This window comes from Perca flavescens, chromosome 15 (assembly GCF_004354835.1).
Source record: "Perca flavescens isolate YP-PL-M2 chromosome 15, PFLA_1.0, whole genome shotgun sequence".
NCBI lineage: Eukaryota > Metazoa > Chordata > Actinopteri > Perciformes > Percidae > Perca > Perca flavescens.
In genome coordinates, this window is record NC_041345.1 from 5,348,872 (window position 1) to 5,373,699 (window position 24,828).

At 43.7% G+C, this 24,828-nt stretch overlaps 1 protein-coding gene across 1 annotated transcript; it reads left to right on the top strand.

The window, feature by feature from the left end:
* Window positions 1-234: 234 nt before the first annotated feature.
* Window positions 235-24,358, top strand: LOC114569883 (myosin-16). The gene is made up of 44 exons (XM_028600008.1): window positions 235-438; window positions 590-733; window positions 1,912-2,068; window positions 2,526-2,553; window positions 2,661-2,757; window positions 2,927-3,019; window positions 3,133-3,196; window positions 3,362-3,460; window positions 4,005-4,112; window positions 4,299-4,433; window positions 4,616-4,717; window positions 4,839-5,005; window positions 5,117-5,287; window positions 5,422-5,598; window positions 5,887-6,072; window positions 6,190-6,277; window positions 6,447-6,564; window positions 6,660-6,780; window positions 7,275-7,411; window positions 7,577-7,658; window positions 7,743-7,916; window positions 9,078-9,158; window positions 9,272-9,418; window positions 9,545-9,649; window positions 9,796-9,882; window positions 10,055-10,200; window positions 10,459-10,549; window positions 11,364-11,420; window positions 11,559-11,645; window positions 12,155-12,400; window positions 12,525-12,642; window positions 13,030-13,157; window positions 13,904-14,100; window positions 15,309-15,441; window positions 16,336-16,552; window positions 17,633-17,769; window positions 18,278-18,381; window positions 19,339-19,531; window positions 19,618-19,821; window positions 20,407-20,532; window positions 21,398-21,568; window positions 22,727-22,927; window positions 23,345-23,583; window positions 23,805-24,358. Exons 1-43 carry the CDS (start codon window positions 235-237, stop codon window positions 23,540-23,542), a joined length of 5,826 nt encoding a protein of 1,941 aa, XP_028455809.1. The 3' UTR covers window positions 23,543-23,583; window positions 23,805-24,358.
* The last annotated feature ends 470 nt before the right edge of the window (window positions 24,359-24,828 follow it).

Here is a 24,828-nt window from a genome sequence, read left to right on the forward strand (position 1 = left end):
AAAACAGCGTGGCCTCAGCTCATAGACCCATATTCTTCCTGAGCGTACCTCTGCCTCCTGCATTGGTGAGTATCTTAGTCAAATATTGCATCCTGTTTAAGTGAAGGCCAGTGTCCTTTCTCTTACTTCTAACACACTCTGCTTTCTCTCCATTGCTCAGCCTCCAGGTGAGTGAGCTGGTCAGTTGGTTGGTGTTCGTTGGTGGCAGCAGCAGCAGCAGCAGCAGCAGTAGCCATGCCATATAAAGGGGAATGCGGGGACGATGTGGACCCCATGCCGTTCCTGGTTCCCTCAGAGAAGGAGCGCCTGGATGCTATGAATAAACCATACGACATCAAGCGCTCCTGCTGGGTCAAAGATGAGAAGGAGGCTTTCATTGCTGGGGAGATTCAGTCTGAAGATGGGGACAAAGTCACCGTCAAGACCACCAAGAACACTGTAAGACTAACGCCGCACTTATTTTGTCTCAAAGATTTACATTTATGAAGTAAAAGTGAGCTGACGTCAAGAGTAATGTTAATAATGTCACTCTGATCGTAATAATCCTGATGATGACGTTATTGATTGAGTGGTTATCCTTTCTGGTCAGACTGTGACTGTGAGGAAGGATGACGTCCAGCAGATGAACCCTGCTAAGTTCTACCAAGCCAGCGACATGGCCAACCTCACTTTCCTCAACGAGGCCAGCGTCTTGGAAAACCTGCGCAGCCGCTACGTCAACATGAGGATCTACGTAAGCCTGTTACAGCACTACCCAAACCTATTCAAAACCAGTAGAAAAACGTTGCTTTGTGCCCCACATAACTGTAATGTTATTATTGCACTTTCAACCAAAAGCTGAATGGAGTTCAGCACCCATTTTACGAATAAATATCACTTTATTCACCATGTAGAACACAGCTCAGCCCGTGAAAACAGTTGCACTATATCTTCTGTGGCTTTGGAGGGATCTTGACCGTAATAACCCCAATGATGTCATAATGATCTCATCAGAGTTATCTCAGCTTGGGCTAGGACACTGCACATTTTTATAAGATAAGTGGGGGCGTGGAGGTTAAAAGACGCAGGCAGGGGGAGTCTAATGAAAAGATGCTATTCGTTGCATTATAGGAAATGTAGGATTCAATATTTTTGGTGTGATACAAAGGCCTAAAAGTCAGAATATTTCGGGCCCCTGCTGCTTTGATTTTGAAGGTGCTTTTTTCAAATCTGTCAGTCCCCCAACTCTATTTAAGTTAAATACTAAATCAGGGGAACACCCCTTTGAAGGAGGACATCGCCAGAAGAAGTACACAACTAGGCAGGATGTAACAAATATATAAATGAATGCACTTTCACAAAACACCTTCTCAACTGCATTGGAATTTATGTATTTTCATATTCAGATCCCAAATTGTGGATTTTTCCCTGAATAGCACCAGACCTTTCTTAATAAATGCGAAATTTATGTTCACTATAATCACACAGGATCCAACCCACCCTCTTCACCAATCCTTTCAGTTACTGCCCAGAGTCCCATTTGCATGGAAAAACATATATAAAAAATCCTTCATCCCCACTGCCATCACCACACTGAACAGCCATACATAGACAACATCACGCAGTTCCATTCAGGGCTCTTCTTGCACTGTTTTTGCATTTTGTATGTTTGTACAGTCAATGTTATTAAACTGTTTCTATATGTATCTTTATGTTCTTATGTCTATTTTCATTTGAGCCTGCCCTGTCAAAGAAAAATTTCTGTCACTCGTGAGTTGTGACAGACAACACAGTTTTTCTAATCTTATCTTATTTTATCTTAAAGGTGCCTATGAACCAGATTTGTGTTTACAATTCATTACTGATTTTGTTGATCATTTTATCCTGCTGCATCCTTCAAAACCTTTTCATACGCTCCCTTTCCACTTCCAGACCTACTCAGGCCTCTTCTGTGTGACCATCAACCCGTACAAATGGCTACCCATCTATGGCGCTAAAGTGGCCCAGATATACAAGGGGAAGAAACGCAACGAAGTTCCTCCTCACCTCTTCTCCATCTCTGACAACGCCTACCACGACATGCTGATGGGTGAGGAGAGGGCGATGGCACTGTGGGCAATTAAAGGGGCAGGGAAGGAAGATATTTGAATCAGTCATAGGTCATCGGTGGGTGAGGGGAGGGAGGTAGAGTTGGCGAAGAGGAGAAGTAAGCATGCAAGTGGTATGTGGTGATTTGGGATGAACCCCCCTCGAGATGAGCTGCTTGAAAGTCATTAAACTGTTCTTTATGTGGAAAGAGGGAGCGGGGCAGTTGCTGTGTAATCAGTGTGGCGTGCGATGATTTGTCCAGGGAGCAGAAACATATTTGAAGTTATTATATGGCATCAGGGGAAAGCTGACAGCTGTCTGTGTTCTTGGTACATGCTGACAAAAAAAATCAGCAGTCCTCTGATCTGCTCAGAGGGAAATCAGCAGTAATTATTCTCGTCTCTCTCGCACTCTCTCTCTGTTTCTCCTCCTGCCCTCTCTATGTCCCACCGTGGCAGAGCATGAGAACCAGTCTATGCTGATCACGTAAGGACACCGTGTTGTTTTTCTTTGCACGTCCCATACAAATACAAGGGGTAACCTGCATGTCTCACTATTACGGTGTCGACACCTTATTTGTTTCTCTCCTCCAGTGGAGAATCTGGTGCTGGCAAGACTGAAAACACCAAGAAGGTCATCCAGTACTTCGCCAATGTTGGAGCTTCTGGGAGCAAAGCCTCCGACTCCAAGGCAAGTGTGTCGTTGTATGTGCACACGCATGCTTTTCTTCTTTGACAAAGTCATGTAAATTCATCTTCTCTTCTCTTCTCTTCTCTTCTCTTCTCTTCTCTTCTCTTCTCTTCTCTTCTCTTCTCTTCTCTTCTCTTCTCTTCTCTTCTCTTCTCTTCTCTTCTCTCAGGGCTCTTTGGAGGACCAGATCATTCAGGCTAACCCAGTGCTGGAGGCATTTGGCAACGCCAAGACCATTAGGAACAACAACTCCTCACGTTTTGTAGGGACATGTATAAAACAAAATCATCATCAGATCTATTTTTTATTATCAAATTAAATAATGATTGTGGTACAATCCGCAAATCTGTGAGAATAATATTTGTGTCGTTTTAGGGAAAGTTCATTCGCATTCACTTTGGGCCGACAGCTAAGCTGGCTGGCGCTGACATTGAGAGCTGTGAGTGGATTTCATTGATTCGTTTTTTTTTATATTTTTTTTTATTATTTTGGATGTGGGGAAAAAAACATTAGCTGTAACAGGAATATAATTAGCATCCTTAAAAACAGCTTGTGTTTATTGTGTCTGTGTCTGTGACTACGTATGTGCGTCTGTGTGCTTCAGATCTGCTAGAGAAATCGAGAGTGATTTCCCAGCAGGCTGCTGAGAGAGGATACCACATCTTCTACCAACTCCTGTCTGGAAGGAAGCCAGAATTCATAGGTGAGAAAATTAAAGCTTTAGTGCGTAACTTTTTTTTTTATATTAGTGAACATCTGTTATATTCAAGCCATTGCCGAATGAGTTGATACAAAGCTAATTAAGACTATCAGCTCCACACAACTCTCTCTGTGAAGATAATTACCTCTTCATGTTTTTTTGAATCCTCCGTGTCCTCCTTGGCTACTGGCAACTGCGTGGAGGAAGGGTGGGGGTGGTGCGTGTTTATGGAAGGCTTGTATTATTATTATTATTATTATTATTTATTATTATTATTATTTATCTCGAACAATCAACAATGTTGCAAAAGAAAAAAATTAATTAAATTAAAAAAAAACCACAAAATTAAACACAAACAATCAGAATTGACCAAAAACCACACAAAAAAAATAAAAAATAAAAAAGGATAAGTTCGAGAAGGAGCAGGCAGAAGCAAATAGCTTATATGGTCCTGCTCTTACTTCACAATATCATATTATTACAAAACAAATAGATATAAAGTTGAGTAATATTAAATATTGTATGAAGAATATTGTATGTCTTCCAGAGGCTTTGCTGCTGAAGCCTGACCCCAAACAGTATGTGTGGGTGTGTCAGGGAGTCACCGTGGTGGATAACATGGATGATGGGGAGGAACTGCTGCTCACTGATGTGAGTTCATAGTTTTCTGTGTGAGCCAAGTTATTCATGCTGCGCTTTGATTTTATATCAGTGATAAAGACTGACACACGTCTTTGCGTGACCGATGAGAAATGATATAAATGAGACTGTTGATGGTGCTATTGCCTCTCTTTGTGTAACTGTTGCGCAGCCCTGACATTCTCTCTTCTGCCATAGGAAGCCTTTGATGTCCTTGGCTTTACTTCTGATGAGAAGATGAGTGTGTACAAGTTGACTGGAGGCATAATGCACTTCGGTAACATGAAGTTCAAACAGAAAGCCAGAGAAGAACAGGCTGATGTGGATTCCACTGAGGGTATGAAAAGGCCACCTCCCTCTCTCTCTGGCCTTTTCTTTCAATCTATCCTTCTTTTCATCAGTTTTATTTTTTATTATGTGTATGTCTGTTCCGACCCATTTTTTTCAGCATGTGTTACAAGACATTGTTGAAATAATTGAATTAATTCCTCGTCCCCCACTCTCCTTCCCTTCCTAAAGTGGCTGACAAAGTCGCCCACCTCATGGCCATCAACTCCGGGGAGCTGCAGAAGGGCATAACGCGCCCCAGGGTCAAAGTTGGCAACGAGTTTGTGACCAAAGGTATGTTACAAAGACATTTTTTTAGATGATTCTATTTCATTTTTTGGGGGGGGAAACAAAGACTAACCAGTGAGAGGGTAGACGATGCACTCACTTACAATATTTGAACATGAACTGTCAGGTCAGAACCAGGACCAGTGTGTGTACTCCATCGGTGCTCTGGCAAAAGCCATCTATGACCGCATGTTCAAGTGGATGGTGACCCGCATCAACAAGACCCTGGACACCAAGATGCAGCGGCAGTACTTCATAGGAGTGCTAGACATCGCTGGTTTTGAGATCTTTGAGGTGAGCTTTCAATAGATTTCCTTGGTTAAGATATGATCATGTCCTTTCCGCTCCATTATTTGACAGGCTTATCTCATCCTCCAGTGATCCAACTCTGTCTTTCCTCTCCAGCTCAACAGCTTTGAGCAGCTGTGCATCAACTTCACCAATGAGAAGCTGCAGCAGTTCTTCAACCACCACATGTTTGTGCTGGAGCAGGAAGAGTACAAGAAGGAGGGCATCGACTGGGTCTTCATCGACTTTGGCCTTGACCTGCAGGCCTGCATCGACCTGCTGGAGAGGGTAACACACACGCTGACACACAAACACACACAAACACACACACACACACACACACACACATACACAGTCAGCATAAAGTTCGCAAATGTGGATATACAGTGTGTTGAGTACACCATATATTTTCTACCTTCTAGCCAATGGGGATTTTTTCCATCCTGGAGGAGCAGTGTGTGTTTCCAAAGGCGACAGACGCAACCTTCAAAGCAGCTCTCTATGACAACCACCTGGGCAAGTCCTCCAACTTTCTCAAGCCGAAAGGGGGGAAGAAAGGACCCGAGGCCCACTTTGAACTGGTGCACTATGCTGGCACTGTGAGTACTGGATTGGTGTAGCATTTGACATGGAGATGTTAGCGGCTAAACAATGCACACATGCCTCAATAGGGATGTGAAAGAATGTGTGTGTGTTTGCGGTGAGATAACTGTGCAGAGTTCAAAAGATAGTTACAAACGTATGCGTGCATAGCCTTAGCTATTCAGCAGAATGTTGCTAATAATACTGTTTCAATCAGTCAAAGTCATTGATATCTCGGTATGTAAAAGTAGGATGTGTAACTGTGTGTGTACATCAGTCTGTAAATGTGTTTGTGCCTCTCACAGGTGGGCTACAACATCGCTCACTGGCTGGAGAAGAACAAAGACCCTCTGAATGAGACGGTGGTGGGACTCTTCCAGAAGTCTTCCATGCCTCTGCTGGCTCTGCTCTTCAAAGAGGAGGAGGCCGCCGCAGGAACCAAGAAACAGAAGAAAGGGTCGTCCTTTCAAACCGTCTCCAACTTCTACAGGGTAACTCACACAGACACATGCTTACACACACACACAAACACACATATTTAAGAATACCGCAGCTCTCACAGCAGGCTCACAATCTCACAGGTTTCTTTGACTGTTTGTGTACAACAGGAACAACTGAACAAGCTGATGAGCACCCTGCGAAGCACCGCTCCCCACTTTGTCCGCTGCATCGTGCCCAATGAGTTCAAGAAGTCAGGTGGGTGGGTAAAAAAATGTGCGTTGATCTTAATTGTTAGGATCCTGAAGCCACTGTATGAGTTTGAGGCACATGATCACAATGTTCGCTATGTTAAGAGCTGTCTTCTTTCTGAGACGTCAAATATTCACTATCCACTGGTCTTGGTTCTCTCCGCCATGTTGTGAAGGTGTGACAGATAACCACCTGATCCTGCACCAGTTAGCATGTAACGGCGTGCTGGAGGGCATCCGTATCTGCAGGAAAGGATTCCCCAACAGACTACAGTACCCAGAATTCAAACAAAGGTCTGACTCCCATTACTTCTGCATTCATCTCCATTATTCCAGTGTTTATCGGCATGTTACTTAAACTGCTGTCACATTTCTCCGATGTCTCGTAGGTACTATATCCTCAACCCCAATGTCATCCCTAAGGGATTTGTTGACAACAAGAAGGCCTCTGAGCTCATCCTGAGTTCAGTTGGCCTGGATAATATGGAGTACCGCATCGGCCACACCAAGGTACACCACTGTTATAATCAATATCTAAAACACAACACATGTAAATTATATGTCTTATTGAACAAATACATATCAATCAATAGTAAAGACTTTAAAGTTGAATCACTTTTTGTACACTGGCTCTTTCGTTGCATATTGTGTGTAATCTACTAGGAACTGTGTGTGTTAAAGGTCCCACATTACGCAACTTTTCAGGTTCATATTTTCATCTAGTACATGATTACGTGCTTATGTTCATAAAACATAAAACATTATTTTTTATTTTCTGAATACGGGCTGTGTGCATTTCTCTATCGATTGAGCGCTTTGATACGTTCACAGTATTCATAAACCTTAACCTGCTTTTTAAATTAAAAACACATCTCACTTTTTACAATATGGGACCTTTAGCAAATCAGAGCATAAATCAGATAAAATCTTTTCCCTCAGTTTTCCTCTTTTTTCTCACTCCTCCTGTTCTTCCGTCTTTCACCTGTCTGCGTGTTCCTCTCCAGGTGTTTTTCCGCGCAGGAGTCCTGGCAAAGATGGAGGACATGCGTGACGAGAGGCTGGCAAAGATCCTAACCATGCTGCAGGCTCAACTTAGAGGAATTCTGATGAGGGTCGAGTTTAAGAAGATGGTGGACAGACGGTCAGTGTGTGCCTGTGTTTCTGTGGGCACCACGTGTGTTCTCCTATAAGACAGCTGGGCCAAGAGAGCTGGAGTATATTTTGGTCGATTATGTGTACATGAGTCTTCAGTGTATGTTTGTAAATGCTAACAGTGTTTCTGTGTTCACGTGTGTGTGTGATGCAGAATTGCACTGATGGCCATCCAGCGAAACGTGAGGAAGTTCCTTCAGTTACGCTTCTGGGGCTGGTGGAAACTCTACACCAAGGTGAAATGATTGCCTTTAGTGTCTTGACAAATGATGAATGATCATCATTATCATGTTAACCATCGCGTTCCCCCCCACCCCCAGGTGAAGCCTCTGCTGATGGTCGCCCGTCAGGAGGAGACCTACAAGGCAAAGGAAGAGGAGCTGAGGGTGGCAGTGGAGAGAGTCAAAGAGCTGGAGGGCAAGATCAAAGATGTGGAGGGGAAGATGATCACTCTGTCACAGGAGAAGAACGACCTCGCCCTGGCGCTGGCTGCAGTAAGTGCACATCTGCATTCAAGTCCCGGCGCTCTTCTGAAAAACAGAACCAATCGCTCTCTACAACCCTTACTGCTGTTCTGAAGGTATTTCCAGAATAACGAAAGACTCTTCTAGCCATCTAGATCAGGGATTCTCAAAGTGGGGTCCGTGGCACTCTGCCAGGGGGTCAGTGAAAAGTTTCCAGATCCATTCACCTAAATTAATTAAAGGCTTCACAGTTCAACAAATAATATTTTTAAATCTAAAATTGTTCATAAATTACTTTCTAATCTAACAAATCTATAACTCTCAGAATCTGCAAATAAGTTTAATACATGTTTAATATCTTTCTAATACATTTCTCTTGTGTTGTTCTTTCACATTACATAAACTAAGACTACAGAAGCATAAAAGAGGGGGCGCCCGGATAGCTCAGTTGGTAGAGCGGGTGCCCATATATAGAGGTTTACTCCTCGATGCAGCGGGCCCAGGTTCAACTCCGACCTGCATCCCTTTGCTGCGTGTCATTCCCCCCTCTCTCTCCCCTTTTATGGCTTCATCTGTCCTGTCAAATAAAGGCCTAAAAATTCCTCAAAAAAATTAATTAAGAAGTGTAAAAAAGGACCCACGTCAAATTATTCCCGAGCCACATTAAGCAGCTCTGACTGGGGGATCCCGAGGCGTTCCCAGGCCAGGCTGGAGATATAATCCCTCCACCTAGTCCCGGGTCTTCCCCAAAGCCTCCTCCCAGCTGGACGAGCCTGGAACACCTCCCCAGGGAGGCGCCCAGGGGGCATCCTCACCAGATGCCCGAAACACTCAGCTGGCTCCTTTCCACTCAAGAAGCAGCGGCTCTACTCCGAGTTCCTCACAAATGACTGAGCTTCTCACCCTATCTCTTCTCACTCTGTTGAGAAAACCCATTTCAGTATGAGTAATACATTATAGATAATACGTACATAGAATATATTTAAAATAAGATGAGCTTTTATTGATTCCCAGAGGGGAAACTCAGAAAAGAAACGTTGCTCCCCGTCTGCGAATCAAACCCTGGTCTTCTGCGTGACAGACAGATACTGTCCACCATACTAACGAGGAGAGGGTTGTGTTATGTCCTTAAAATGCAAACAGTAGTTATAAATAGTTATAAAAACACAACGACACCTTGTCTCCCCACAGGAGCAGGACACGCTGGGTGATGCTGAGGAGCGCTGCACCCAGCTGATGCACCAAAAGGTCCAGATGGAGGAGTCATTGCAGGTAACATGTGGCGCATGAACCGTAATACGTTCTGAGTGTTTTTGTCTATATTATATGTGTGAAATCTGGTAATAAGACATTTTGGAAAGTGTTCAAACTGTCCTGTGTCTTAGGATCTGCGTGAGCGCCTGGAGGAAGAGGAAGGCAACACAGCCTCCCTCCATGGCCAGAGGAGGCAGCTGGAGGGGGAACTGACTGAGCTGAAGAGAGACCTGGAGTCTCTGGAGTCCACACTGGCCAAGACCGAGAAGGAGAAACAGGTAGAGTGGAGGAGGCTGAGGAGAGAGGACATGCAGTACTGCAGCTTTGGAGATATAGTTTATTTCGCTGTGGATTAAATGGACACAAAGTGTTGACGACTGAATTCTGTTCAACGGTGAGTTTAGGGTCTGGACTTCAAGGTGCGAACTCTGACGGGTGACCTGAGTCAGAGAGACGACCATGTGGCCAAGCTGCAGAAGGAAAAGAGAGCTCTGGAGGAACTGCAACAGGTAGACAAACACACACACACACACACACACACACACACACACACACACACACGGCAACACGCATGCACATAAACTAATATTTGAAAAACACCTTTTTTATGCCCATGACTTTAATAGTGACCAAGACATTCTTATATTTGAATCAGAAAACTGTGGAGGATCTCCAAACAGAAGAAGACAAAGTTAACCATCTGACCAAGACCAACAGCAAGCTCAACTCCCAAGTGAATGAGGTAAATTCTTTTAAAGTCTTCATGACTTTTTGAAACTCTGTGGAGCAGGAATACATTATGTGCACACCTGCAGCTGAATATACTCAGCTTTAATGTCTGTTTGTGTGTGTGTGTGTGTGTGTGTGTGTGTGTGTGTGTGTGTGTGTGTGTGTGTGTGTGTGCGTGCGTGTAGCTGGAGGACTGCTGGGAGCAAGAGAAGAAGATCAGGGCGGAGGTGGAGAAAGCGAGGCGGAAGGCAGAGGGAGACCTGAAGATGACCATAGAGAACCTGAACGAGATGGAGAACGCTAAGCTCGACCTGGAGGAGGTTATTAAGAAGTGAGAGACAACACGCACACACACACACACGCACACACACACACACACACACACACACACACACTGAAACAGACAAGTTCATTAAAGTTTTAGAAGTATCTTGACGTCTGACTTTCTGTACGTTTAACATACAAAACTAACTCTTATCACTACAGTAGTCACACCTCTGTGTGTCCCTCAATCTCTTTTACACACTGTTTGTCCCATCGGTTTCTGATCCCACTGCTGTGTGTGTGTGTTTGCTGTGTGTTCATCCAGGAGAGACTTTGAGATCAACAACATGAACTCGAAGCTGGAGGACGAGCAGGCTCTCAGCTCCATGCTCAGCCGCAAGCTCAAAGAGCACCAGGTTTGTGGTTGGTTGGTGATGGCGCAGTGGATGAGACACATGCCTTTGGTGTGGGAGCTCTGGGTTCAATTCCCACTGCGATACATCAACCACGTGTCCCTGAGCGAGACACTTAACCCCCAGTTGCTCCAGAGGCGTGCAGCCTCTGACATATGTAGCAAATGTAAGTCGCTTTGGATAAAAGCGTCAGCTAAATGACATGTAATGTATTGTAATGGTTAGACGTCTGCTATTAGTCCACGAAGCACCACACTAGCTGATTTCAATTGCACCTTCGTCTGTGGTTTAACATGACTAGGAGGATTAGGAGAAGTATGATAGACTTGAGCAGTCTTTGTAGTTTTTGTTCTTACAGATATATTGAGCTAAATTTGTTATTTATTTATTTATGTCATGTAATTATGTAAATGTTAATGTCATCCATAGCACAGGGATGACATGTTGGTCTGTCGGTCAGTCCACCACCACGGTCCAGACTGAAAAATCTGGTGGATTGTCATGACAGCTTGTACAGATATTCATGGTTCCCAGAAGATGAATTGTACAGACTTTGGTGATCCTCCTGACTTTATCTCCAGTGCCACCATCAGGTCAACATTTGGTCAACCAAAACTAAGTTTTGTGACTTTAAATTAATGCGAAATGGGTGTGTTGAGGAAAGGTGCGATACCAAATGAAAAAAGAGAGAGAGAGCAGTGTGAATATAAGGTTAGGAAGTAGGGGAGAGGGTGAAGAAGTTGAAGAACTAAAGAGGGATGATAAATGATCTGGTTTTAGAGATTATAATCTTGCACACATTTGTCTTTCCCTTCAGGGCCGCATTGAGGAGCTGGAGGAAGAGCTGGAAGCTGAACGAGCCATGAGAGCCAAGGTACAGACTAAACCTCATACATTACACAACTGCAGAATTACAATTATTATACATTCACATGTTGACAAGTATGAATAGACAGGCAGGTGGGATATTACCTATGGCAGTTAGAGATTAGAGTTGTCTGTTCTCCGAAAGGTGGAGAAGCAGAGGGCCGAGCTATCCCGAGATCTGGAGGACCTCAGTGATAGGCTGGAGGAGGCTGGAGGAGCCACCGTCGCCCAGGTGAGTGTGACTGACAGCTGCCAATCGATCAGAGGGTAGTCTCACATTGCCAGACCTTCCTCCACAGCGCTCCAGCGGAGGGGTCTGGCTAGTCCACACAACATTCCAGGATGGGATTTCTTTAAACCAATCACAATCGTCTTGGGACACAATGACGGTGCCGCTGCAAAATAGCCGTTCGTTCAAGTATTTTTAGTCGTGCAAAAAAAAACTGAGATTGGACAGTTAAGCTAGCTAGCTGTCTGGATTTACCCTGCAGAGATCTGAGGAGCAGTTAACCATAGTCCTCACAAATCCACCGGAGTTTAGAATTACAACACAAAGAAAGCGGAAGGTACCGGACATCCGGTCGAAATGAGGGACATCTGGCGGAATTTTCCGGCAGGCACCTGAACAATCCCGGAAATGAAATGTCGCCGATATAGACTAATCAGAGGGTAGTAAAACCTGAGCGTTGGCTGTTTTGTTTACGTTTGGAAAACTTTAACCTCTGTCCTTTTAAACCTTAGATCGAGCAGAACAGGAAGCGGGAGACTGACCTGCTGAAGCTGAGGCGGGAGCTGGAAGAGGCAGCGCTCCAATCAGAGAGCACGGCGGCAGCGCTGCGGAAGAAGCACTCAGACGCGATGGCTGAGCTGGGCGAGCAGCTGGAGAACCTGACCAGGCTGAAAGTTAAACTGGAGAAGGACAAACAGAGCATGAAGGCGGAGATCGAAGACCTTAACGTCACCATGGAGGCCGCTCAGAAAGCAAAGGTACGACGTTATTTTGGAACATCGAGTGCGATTAGCTCAATCAAGAAAAATCATACATAAATATTTAAACTCATACGCACTTCTGTTTTTGCACCTGTGTGTATTCGGGTGTTTAAATGTATAGATGAACTCTGAGGTCCATGCCCGTAAACTGGAGGACAATCTAGCAGAGGCTAATGCTCGCCTGGCTGAGATGGAACGCAATCAGACTGAGCTCAACGCTGCCAAAATCCACCTGACCAGTAAGAACACACGCACACGCACACGCACACGCACACGCACACGCACACACACACACACACACACACACACACACACACACACACACACACACACACGTATATGCCCACTAACAGAAAGAAAACAGCTTCTGTGGCCGGGTTGGCTCAGTGGGTAGAGCAGGCGCACATATACTGAGAGGTTTATGCATCGACGCAGAGGTCCAGGGTTTGAATTCAACCTGTGATGATTTCTTGCATGTGTTCCCCCTCTTTCTCACCTAGCTGTCCTATCAATTAAAGGCGGAAAAGCCCCAAAAATTACAGTTTCTTGGACTTTTTCATGTTCTATTCTTTGTGTGTGTGTGTGTGTGTGTGTGTGTGTGTGTGTGTGTGTGTGTGTGTGTGCAGCGGAGAACAATGATCTGAGCAGGGAGTTGGACAACGCGCAGAGTAAGCTGACCCAGGTGACCAGGCTGAAGGCCTCCCTCACCACGCAGGTGGACGAGCTCAAGCGACAGGTGGACGAGGAGAACAAGGTACAGGACGCCACAAACACACACTCATTCGTTTCATCATCGTTTAGAAGTAACGTGTAATACTTTTTACACATTTTCACAGTTGAGAGCTGCACAGTTCAGCCTCAGCCTCAGTCTCAGCCGGTGCCTTGCACACGGGCCCATCGGCGGTGCTTTTTGTAGTGCGAGGGGAGATTATTGTTCATTCCCAACTGGTTTTGAGAGTCAAACAACCAGTGGTGGAAGAAGCATTCAGATCCTTTAATTAGGTAAAAGTACTTCTACCAAACTGTAAATTACTCTGCAAGTAAAAATCCTGCATTGAAAATGTTACTTAAGTAAAAGTATGTAAGTATGATCAGGAAAATGTACTTAAAGTATTAAAATTAAAAATAGTCAATGCAGAAAAAATCCTCACATTTTAGAAACTGGAAACGATCCAAACAGTTCTGTCAATCAACTAAGTGTTTATGTCTAATCGTTTCAGCTGGACTTGTAGGCCTGTATGTTGTTGGGTAGTTTGATTTATAGTAAAAGATCTTTTTTATAAACTGTGGTTTTTTTTTGTACAAAAATCCTAATCTGTAAAGAAACTAAAGCTGTCAGATTTATGTAGTGGAGTAAAAATTACAACATTTCTCTGAGATGAAGTGGAGTAGAAGAAAAGACTCAAGTAAAGCACAAGTACCTCAAATTTGGTTTCTTTTTGCTGCCTTCAAAAACATCTCCAAAAAACCTCCTGCTAAGGCGCCTCTCCCCCTCTGCAGGGCCGTAACACAGCGGTGATGGGCCTGGCCAACGCCCGCCACGACCTCTCCCTGCTGAAGGAGCAGCTGGAGGAGGAGTCCGAAGCCCGAGGGGAGCTGCAGCGCCTCGTGTCCAAGCTCAACGCCGACGTCACCTCCTGGAGGAGCAAGTACGAGACGGATGCCATCCACCGCACCGAGGAGCTGGAGGAGACCAAGTAGGTTCAACAGAGCAGTGGTTCTTAAACTTTTTTTTAATAATGTACCCCCTTGGAAATATTCTCTGAGCCAAGTACCCCCTGACCAACGCAAAGCAGTTTTTGGCTTCAGAAAGAGATACATTAAAGCGCTGCACTGCCACTGTCTGATTTACTAAACAACAACTTTGTTACTGAAAAAACACTTAAAAGCTACTTTAAAGTGCCCATGTTATGCTCATTTTCAGGTTCATAATTGTATTTAGAGGTTATATCAGAAAAGGTTTACATGGTTTAATTTTCAAAAAACACCATATTTTTTGTTGTACTTCACATTGCTGCAGCTCCTCTTTTCACCATGTGTGTTGAGCTCTCTCTTTTAGCAACAGAGTGAGACATTTCACTTCTGTTCCATCTTTGTTGGGAGTCACACATGCAAAGTACCTTGGTAAGGACTACTAGCCAGTCAGAAGCAGAGTATGAGGGCGTGCCCTGACAGTACCTAGGTAAAGACTACTAGCCAGTCAGAAGCAGAGTATGAGGGCGTGCCCTGACAGTACCTAGGTAAAGACTACTAGCCAGTCAGAAGCAGAGTATGAGGGCGTGCCCTGACAGTACCTAGGTAAAGACTACTAGCCAGTCAGAAGCAGAGTATGAGGGTGTGCCACGCTAGCAGCTAGGCGAGCATTATAACGTGTGTTACAAAGTGACCACGTTTGTCTCTGAAGTAAAGGCTGGACTACAATAGAGCTGTTTGGAGCAGTTTGTGAACAGTGTTTTCTGTTGGAGACGGTAAGTCCCTTTGGGGGGGAATTTGAGCTTTTTCACTTTGTAAACATATAACGTGCACAACAACGATATATAACACAATAAAGGAAAGGGAGAAAGCCAAAAAGCATAATATGAGCACTTTAAATGTTTAAAATCCATGACTAAATTAATTTATTATTATAGTATAATTTTTCAGGGAATTATGCATGACTGATATTTTTTAAATTAACATATTTAAAAGAAATCTCACGTACCCCCTGCAGTACACGTACCCCCCATTCAAGAAACACTGCAACAGAGCTAAAAGATTGTGCGACTACTTCTGTAAATCAAATAAAAAGTTTTATATATCAGTCTTGGGTATAGATGAAACATAGTGGTTGTTTTGACACTTTTTAATTGTAATCCCACGGTTGCCTCTCATCCTCCCCCCCCCCCACCCCCTCACTCTCCTCCAGACGCAAACTTGCAGTTCGTCTGCAGGAGGCTGAGGAGGCAGCGGAGGCGGCACAAGCCAGAGCTGCCAGCCTGGATAAGGTCAAGTTGAGGCTGCAGGGAGAGGTGGAAGACCTCACCATAGACCTGGAGAGGGTATACACACACACACACACACACACACACACACACACACACACACTTTTGTCTGTAACTCGACACATAGGACACAGTCCGCAAGAGTTCATGTTTTTGCTGGGGAAAAATATCATGTCTTAAAGGTCCCATGGCATGAAAATTTCACTGAGGTTTTTTTAACATTAATATGTGTTCCCCCAGCCTGCCTATGGTCCCCCAGTGGCTAGAAATGGAGATAGGTGTAAACTGAGCCCTGGGTATCCTGCTCTGCCTTTGAGAAAATGAAAGCTCAGATGGGCCGATCTGGAATCTTCCCCTTATGACATCATAAGGGAAAAGGTTACCTCCCCTTTCTCTGCTTTGCCCACCCAGAGAATTTGGCCAGCCCATGAGAGAGAGAGAGACATCTTGGCTTTCAAACGAGCGAAGCATGGCAGTTAGTTAAGGCCACACCCCCACCCTCCACCCTGCCCCCCCTCTCTCTCCTCCAAAATAGCTACAGACAAAGAAATGGCACATCCTAAGGAAAGCTCATTGTGAGACTGGCTCTAGTGGCTGTTTCTGCTGATTCTGCACCAAGGCTGAATTTCGTGAAAGAGACTTCAGATACAGTATTAGTGGACCACTAAGGCCTATAAAAGCATCCAAAAAGCAACATGTCATAGGACCTTTACAATGCTTGCTGTAACTCTTAGCATTAATGAACCTGTAACCAGCAACTGTATTTGAACTCAATACAAAACTAATATTTAGTTATCTAATATTGATTCTTTAGCGTTACCTTTACACCCATGTCATATCTTGGGGCTCTTTCCTGATGAAATGAAACTATCAAAATCTAACGTTGTGTGATGATCATGGTAATGATCACAAAAAGGGAGATCCATTTGCTTTCTGCCTGTGCGACTGTAGTCCAACGCAGCAGCAGCAGCTCTGGATAAGAAGCAGCGAGTTTTTGACAAGATGGCGGCCGAGTGGAGCCAGAAGAATGAGGAGCTGCAACTGGAACTGGACAACAGCCAGAAGGAGAGCCGCTCCTACATGACGGAGCTCTACAAGCTGAAGACGGCCTACGAGGAGAGCCAGGATCACATAGAGACCGTCCGCAAGGAAAACAAAACCCTCTCAGGTAGCTTCTTACTGCTGCAGATACTGCGGTACAGTAGACCATAATGGGAAAAGTGTGATGATGATATTCTGAAAATGCTCCAAGCTGGATAGCCTGATTACATGTCTATACTCTCATATGACATTTTTCTTCTTTGCCCAAAAAATACAAGAGAAAAAGAAAAATACACACAGAGCCAGACAACAATTACACAAATAGTACAAACAAGGTTAAAAATGAGCACCATTTACTAGTCAAAGGTAGCCTGGAAATCCAGACCCCAATCCGAAAGATTAAGGATCTGGCATTGGATAATGAAAATGGCCCAACTCGAGGGGCGGCACCAATCATGCATTTGAACATCTCACTGCACTTAATTGGATAACATTACGACCAATCACAGCAATACACCGGGTGATGTATCCAGAGCCCCTTACGCTTGGCTATGGTGGCCCTGAGAGGCCACAGCAAGCAACAATAAGACAACGCGTGCAAATAAACCACAGCACGCACTAATGTCCTATTACGTGTTGTCCTATTAGTGCGTGCTGTGGTTTATTTACACGTGTTGTCTTATTGTTGCGTGCTGTGGCCTCTCAGGGCCACCGTATCTCAGGGCCACCGTACTTAGCTACCAGCGGAGCTAACTGGTAGATTAAACTGTCGTCATGTGTTTAGCTCGCCTCAGGCCCGCCTATATCAGATACACCGATGTGATTGGTGCAGCTCGGCTACAAGGGCATAGTTAATGAGCATTATTACCCAATGCCAGAGTGACTCGCTGAGCAAATTCAAGTTAAGAGTTAAGTCAAAAGGCTGGCAAAATATGCAAGTGGCTGGTAGATTTGCTTTACTCAACAGCCAAAAAAAACACTGGTAATGTATTGAGTGGCTGGTAAAATTGAAACATTCCCTAGCTATTTGTCAAGCGGACCAAAAAGTTAATTTTGAACCCTGAGTACAAAGATGAAAACACAATAACAGCCATGACCGAGAAACACGTTTCATGATGTCCTCGGATCCAGATCTTAACTGGCAGCACACTGATTTTTGAAAGAGTTATGTCACGTTTTCTTGACAACGTGCCCTCTCTCCCCACAGAGGAGATCAAGGAGTTGGTGGACCAGCTCGGGGAAGGAGGCCGCAGCGTCCACGAGCTCCAGAAGGCAAAGAAGAAACTGGAGGTGGAGAAGGAGGAGCTGCAGCTGGCTCTGGATGAGACTGAAGCTGCACTCGAGGTACAAAGAGCCTATTTCTCTGCCTGTAAAAAGGAAGTTTTTTCCTAGCCACTGTCGCACCAAAATGCTTGCTCTTGGTGGGGGAATTGTTGAGTCTCTGTATATTATAGAATGTGGTCTCGACCTACTATATCTGTAAAGTGTCCTGAGATAACTCCTGTTGTGATTTGACACTATAAATAAAAAATGTAATTGAATTATTTTGGAAATAGAAGAAAGAAAAAAAAAACTTGGCATGTATGAGTTCTGACTGGGGAACAATCTGGATAAAATTATGTACGTAAATTTTAGAAAAATAATGACTAATAATAATACTGATGATTATTTCCAGTCTGGTTTGACTGTTGGTGGATTTATTGAACAAAAGTTCGATCCAATCAATCAATCAATCAATCAATCCAAAGACAGCCATAAATGCTTGCAGTGTTAGTGGCAGGGCCTCTGTCCATAGTACAGTTGTCTATTTTCCAGTTTTAAAATGTGTGTGTGTGTGTGTGTGTGTGTCCAGGGGGAGGAAGGTAAGCTGGTGCGTGTGCAGCTGGAGCTCGCTCAAGTCAAGGCTGACATCGACCGCAGAATCCACGAGAAGGAGGAAGAGTTTGAAGTCACCAGGTTAGAAAAGAGATTTGTAAAACATAACATAGTGGATCAAACACAGAAAAGGTTCAAACTCTAAATTCCTAGAAATAGTTCAGAACCTTATGTTATGTAACAAAAGTATAACATTGCAAATGTATCATTACCCCAGGGATTATTTAAAAAATATTAAAATGATGATTACCCTTATCAATCCGTACTAACTAAAGATCCATATTTACTTTCTTAAAGCTGACTCATGTTCCTATAGCCTTCATAAAGACACATGGTTGTTGTCCGCTGCATATGGCAAAATACATCCACGGTGCAAACACGATGCATGTTTTTCATTGAACTATTTTCATGTAACTATTCAATTGTTTTATTTTATTTTTCACAGATACTCTCAATAGGGCTAGGCGATATGTAGAAATATATCCTAATATCATGATATTTTTGATCAAATACCTCGATATCGATACCACAACGATATTGTAGTGTTGACTATTGGTGCTTTCACAAAATATTTACGCAATGAGATTTTTGATAAATAATCATCAGTAATGTGGATATAATGACTACGTGGGTAAAGGCAAATAATAGAACAGTTACAACAGTCTGGTTATATACGATATCAGGATATCCAAAATCTAAGACAATATCTAGTCTCATATATCGATATCGATATATTGCCCAGCTCTAACTCTCACAAGAAAAGAGCGAAATAAAATATAAATCTGGGGCATGGAAAAATGAAAGAACCTTTCCTTTCCTCCTCAAACAAAAAATCCATAAAAAAAAAAACAAGACATAAATCAAAAACATAACCGTCCACCTTTACAGTCCCTTAAGCAAACCATTAAACTAACTGAACTATAGAACATTCAGTCTTTATTCACAGTTGTACTCATTGCGCACCATGATCCACAAGAACTAAATTTGTATTTGTGTTTCATAAGCACCTAGTCCTTAACTCCATCCTGTGTCCTGTAGAAAGAACCATGCGCGTGCAGTGGAGTCGCTGCAGGCCAGCCTGGAGGCAGAGGCCAAAGGTCGCGCCGAGGCTTTGAGGATGAAGAAGAAGATGGAGGGAGACTTGAACGAGATGGAGATCCAGCTGGAGCACGCCAACAGGAACAACGCCGAGCTGGTCAAAACCCTCAAGAAGCTGCAGCAGCAGATCAAAGTACAAGTTTTTATTTTGAAGAAAAACCTTGGGATTAAAAAAAAAAAAAAGAAATATGAGAGCAATAATCCTTGTGTCTCATCCAGGATCTGCAGGTGCAGATGGACGAGGACGCCCGTCAGCACGACGAGCTGAGGGAGAAGTACAGCCTCCAGGAGCGGAGGCTGTGCCTGATGCAGGGAGAGATGGAGGAGCTGAGAGGAGGCCTGGACGCGTCCGAGAGGGCCCGCAAACTCATCGAGCAGGAGCTGGTGGAAACCACGGAGAGGTTCAGTGAGACCAGCATGCAGGTAGGCTGTTCCACACACACACACACACACACACACACACACACACACACACACACACACACACACACACACACACACACACAGTGCGTTTCACTATCTTTGTGGGGACCTACCATTGACATAATGCATTCCCTAGCCCCTTACCCTAACCTCAACCATCACAACTAAATGCCTAACCTTAACCCTTACCCTAACCTTAACCATAACCTAATTCTATCCCTAATCCTAAAACCAAGTCTTAACTCTCAAACAGCCCTTTAAACTCGTGGGGTCCAGCATTTTGGCCCCACTAAGCTGTCAGGACCCCACAAGTATACTGTACTCCCAGTTTTTGGACCCCACGAATGTAGTTAAACGAGACCACATACACACACACACACTCGAAAAAGAGATGATACATCTCAAGGGGTTTATCCTAATAAGCAAATTTGAACTACACACACACACACACACACACACACACACACACAATTGGTTGGTTTTTATAATCCCATTTATCTTGATTCTTAATTGTTTCTATTTTCTCTAGTGGATCATAATATAATCACAACTAATCACAACTATCATCCACTTTTCTCGCTCCAGAACCAAAGTCTGACTATCCTGAAGAGAAAACTGGAGGCTGACCTCGCCCGGCTGTCCAGTGAGAATGAAGAGCTGATCTCAGAGTTTCGCGCTGCTGATGAGAGAGCCAAGAGGGCTGTGACCGATGTAAGCTGCACGACTACACACAACCCCCAACACAAAGCCACAAAGTTAAAACATAATAATTAGTGCTGTCAAACGATTAAAATATTGAATCGCAATTAATCGCATTAATGTCATACTCAACTCGCAATTAATCGCACATTTTTATTTATTCTAAATGTCCCTTGATTTCTTTTTGTCCCATTATTTTTTCTCGTTTTAATGCTCTTATCAACATGGAAAAGTGGATTTGTGCTTTTGTCGCCTGGCTTTGACGAGGGAGCGGAGAATTGGCATCAGCTGTGTTCTCGGCCACCAGCTGTGAGCTCGGCCATCAAGTGGTATTTCAGACTGGACGTGCTGCGATGATAGCTCGGTTCACAACAATAAAACACACACAGATCACTTTGGTCTTGTCAATGGAACCATTTGGCAACTTTTTAAAAGTAAACTTTCCATTCAGAATCTTATTGGCATCCGCGCTCGCCATCCACTCAAAACGTAACGTTGGCCTACTACTCTTTGGTCGGCTCGCAAGCCCAAATAAGTGTGCGGCGTGCCTGTTGTTGTGTTCCCGGTCTAGCTAGATCCGGTGTGGTGTTGTAGTTTTTCTAACTTTACTAGTTGTTGCAACAGCATGTGAAAAAAACTACAAAGTTTGCTAGGCCAAAAAGAACGTTAATCTCGCGGTAAAAAAATGTATACCGTTAAAATGGGTTTGCGTTAACACCGTTAATAACGCGCTTAACTGGCAGCACTAATAATAATATATGCATACATAATATACATGAAACAGGCAAGATTTAAATTAAAAAATTGCACTTTCTTTGCCGTGGCATTGAGTTAAAAATGAATCACGCGTGTGTATGTTTCATGTGTCTGCTTGCAGGCAACGCGCCTGTGTGAGGAGCTTCGACAGGAGCAGGACCGGAGCTCCCACCTGGAGAAGACTAAGAAGAACCAGGAGCAGAACCTCCGAGACCTCACACTGAGGCTGGAGGAGGCTGAGCAGCTGGCGCTGAAGGCCGGGAAACGCACCATCCAGAAACTGGAAACCAGGGTGAGGAGCTGGGTTGATAGCAGGCAAATAGCATTAGCTCAAAGTGCTCATATTATGCTTTCTGGCTTTTTCCCCTTTCCTTTATTGTGTTATATATCTTTTTGTGCATGTTATATGTTTACAAAGTGAAAAAGCCCAAAGTCCACCCTAAAGGGACTTACCGTCTCCAACAGAAAACACTGTTCACCAACTGCTCCAAACAGCTCTATTGTAGTCCAGCCTTTACTTCAGAGACCAACGTGGTCACTTTGTAACACACGTTATAATGCTCACCTAGCTGCTAGCATGGCACGCCCTCATACTCTGCTTCTGACTGGCTAGTAGTCCTTACCTAGGTACTGTCAGGGCACGCCCTCATACTCTGTTTCTGACTTGCTAGTAGTCCTTACCAAGGTACTGAGCATGTGAGACTCCCAACAAAGATGGGACAGAAGTGCAATGTCTCACTCTGTAGCTAAAACAGAGAGCTCAACACACAGGGTGAAAAGAGGAGCTGCAGCAATGTGCAGTACAACAAAAATATGTTTTTTGAAAATTAAACCATGTAAACCTATTCTGATATAACCTCTAAATACAATTATGAACCTGAAAATGAGGCATAATATGAGCACTTTAAAAGTGACTAAATGGAAACTGGTCAGACACTTCAGGTCAGCCCTCTCATTCACTTTAAACCAGGGGCCTTCAACGTCTTTTAGGGCAAGGACCCCGCTTTGCTGAAAGAGAGACAGAGCAGGGACCCCCAACTACATATGTTTGGAAATGAAGTTGCATATTAAACTGGGCTTACAATAACATGTAGAGTGGACTAAAGCCTTTACACATACCTATTTGTGGTGCATACAATGTATTAAAATAATTATTGACATTCATATATACATGTTTTAATGTTAAACATACATGTAGCACAGTGAATCCTTAAGCTTAACTGTGTCTGTGGATGGCTACCTTAGTGGCTACCTTACCTACAGGCCGATCATCAATGTTGTGTACATTTAAAAACAAATCACAAATAGGCCAATTTTATCTTTGCTAATGATATGTTGGACTCATGTTTATGTACTGTAACCTGCAGTAACTCTGAGGACCCCCTAAGGGTCCCAGACCCCCTTTGTTGATGATCTCTGCTTTAAACCATTCAACTTTTTCTTCCCTTAGATCAAGGAGGTGGAGAATGAGCTGGATCAGGAGCAGAAGCGCCACATGGAGACAGTGAAAAACCTCCGTAAGGGAGAGCGTCGGCTCAAAGAGCTGATCTTCCAGACGGAGGAGGACCACAAGACCAACCAGCGCATGCAGGAGCTGGTGGAGAAACTCCAGAACAAGCTCAAGTCCTACAAACGCCAGATAGAGGAGGCTGTGAGTAGGACGACTATTCAAAAAAAAAAAAATATATATATATATATGTTTCTCCTTAATGATTTGGAATTGATGTGATGTTTTTTATCTTTATAACTACATTTTGTATTACCTTTTAATCTGCAAGTGCCATAAAAAGATTAAAAAATGTTATTTAGTGTATATCTTACAGTAATGTATAACCTTATCTTATCGTGCACCAGAAAGTGAATAAGCATACTTCCCAAAATGTTAAATAATTCCTTTTGTGTCACTTTTAATTATGCTACTTGGATCCCATTAGAGGCTAGAATATTAAAGATATGTCAATCCAAAAATAGGACACTTTTATTCAATTCCTCAATTAGCATACATGGTCCGCAGAGCATGCAGAAGATATTCTGTAATGTAACAAACGTCTTGCCTGTCTCACTGTAGGAGGAGCAGGCCAACAGCAGCCTGTCTAAATACAGGAAGACGATCCATGAGCTAGATGATGCTGAGGAGCGTGCAGAAGTGGCAGAGATGACCCTAAATAAAATGAGGATGAGGAACCGAGCCTCCACCAATAAGGGCTTCACCACGGTGGAGATCGTCCAGGTCAATAAGCCTGCCAGTGGAGGACAGGACGGGTAGAAGGGAAAAGAGACACACACTAACGCACACACAACGAGCAGGTAGGCAATTACACAGAGGAGGATCATCTATCTGAGCATACCATCTTTGACACACACACACACACACACACACACACACACACACACACACACACACACACACACACACACACACACACACACACACACACACACACACACACACACACACACACACACACACACACACACACACACACACACACTATTGTTCAGTCAATTTTGTCTTTGTGCTCCCACAGAGTGACACACACCCATTCAGCCCTCCAGAGGACGCTTGACTGAGGAAGTATGAGCTCAGGCTCCCCTGGGGAAAGTCTTAAAAAGGGCCAGACAGAGCTACTTAGAAAGTCTTAAATAATTAAAAGAGTCTTTAACATCACTAATAGTCTTAATCAATGTAGTCTTAGGATTGGCCACTTCACCTGTACTAGTCGGTTTTAGCCTGCATGCTAATGCTTAAGTATGTTTAACTGTTAGTATGCCTTGAATGTACTGTAAGGGTCTGCAGGCATTGAATGTACACTTGAAAGTGTTTTTATGTGGAACAACTGTCAGGTACATATCTTTGGTTATGTGATATTTGCCCTCATTGTTCTGGAAAGTGCTTTGATTGGATCCCATATTGTTTATTATTGTGTATGTGTGTGTATGTATGTATCTGTGTCTGTGCCTTGCGTGATCTCAGATAGTGTCTCTACACTGGGGGGAGGAGAGGAAGCAGCTGCGCTCTCATGTCAAAGATAGAGAGCCCACCTGTGTGTCGCTCCTGCATGTGTTAAAAGTGTGTGTGTGTGTGTGTGTGTGTGTGTGTGTGTGTGTGTGTGACCGGCTGCAAAGTCTTAATAAACTACAAGCAAATGAGCAGAAAGGTCTGTGGCTTATTCTGATCTGAACTTAATGAAGCACACATCCTGCAACAATATTGTAGTGTTTCTGAATATTTAGCCTTTACCTGTAAGGTAAACATGGGGCAAAAATGGCCTGAGGTTGGTGATAATGCGGTTACACAGAAATTTGATTTTGACACTAGGCCTCTCTACAAAACCGCATTAAAGGTCCCATGACATGCTGCTTTTTGGATGGCTTTATATAGACCTTAGTGGTCCCCTAATACTGTATCTGAAGTCTCTTTTATATAGGCCTTAGTGGTCCCCTAATACTGTATCTGAAGTCTCTTTTATATAGGCCTTAGTGGTCCCCCTAATACTGTATCTGAAGTCTCTTTTATATAGACCTTAGTGGTCCCCTAATACTGTATCTGAA

Excerpts from the sequence above, each read along its gene's own strand:
- LOC114569883 (XM_028600008.1), top strand. The coding sequence starts at position 235 with ATGCCATATAAAGGGGAATGCGGGGACGATGTGGACCCCATGCCGTTC. Across the intron at positions 3,020-3,132 it reads ACAACAACTCCTCACGTTTT|GGAAAGTTCATTCGCATTCA; the intron begins GTAGGGACATGT and ends GTGTCGTTTTAG. Across the intron at positions 10,550-11,363 it reads GCAAGCTCAAAGAGCACCAG|GGCCGCATTGAGGAGCTGGA; the intron begins GTTTGTGGTTGG and ends CTTTCCCTTCAG.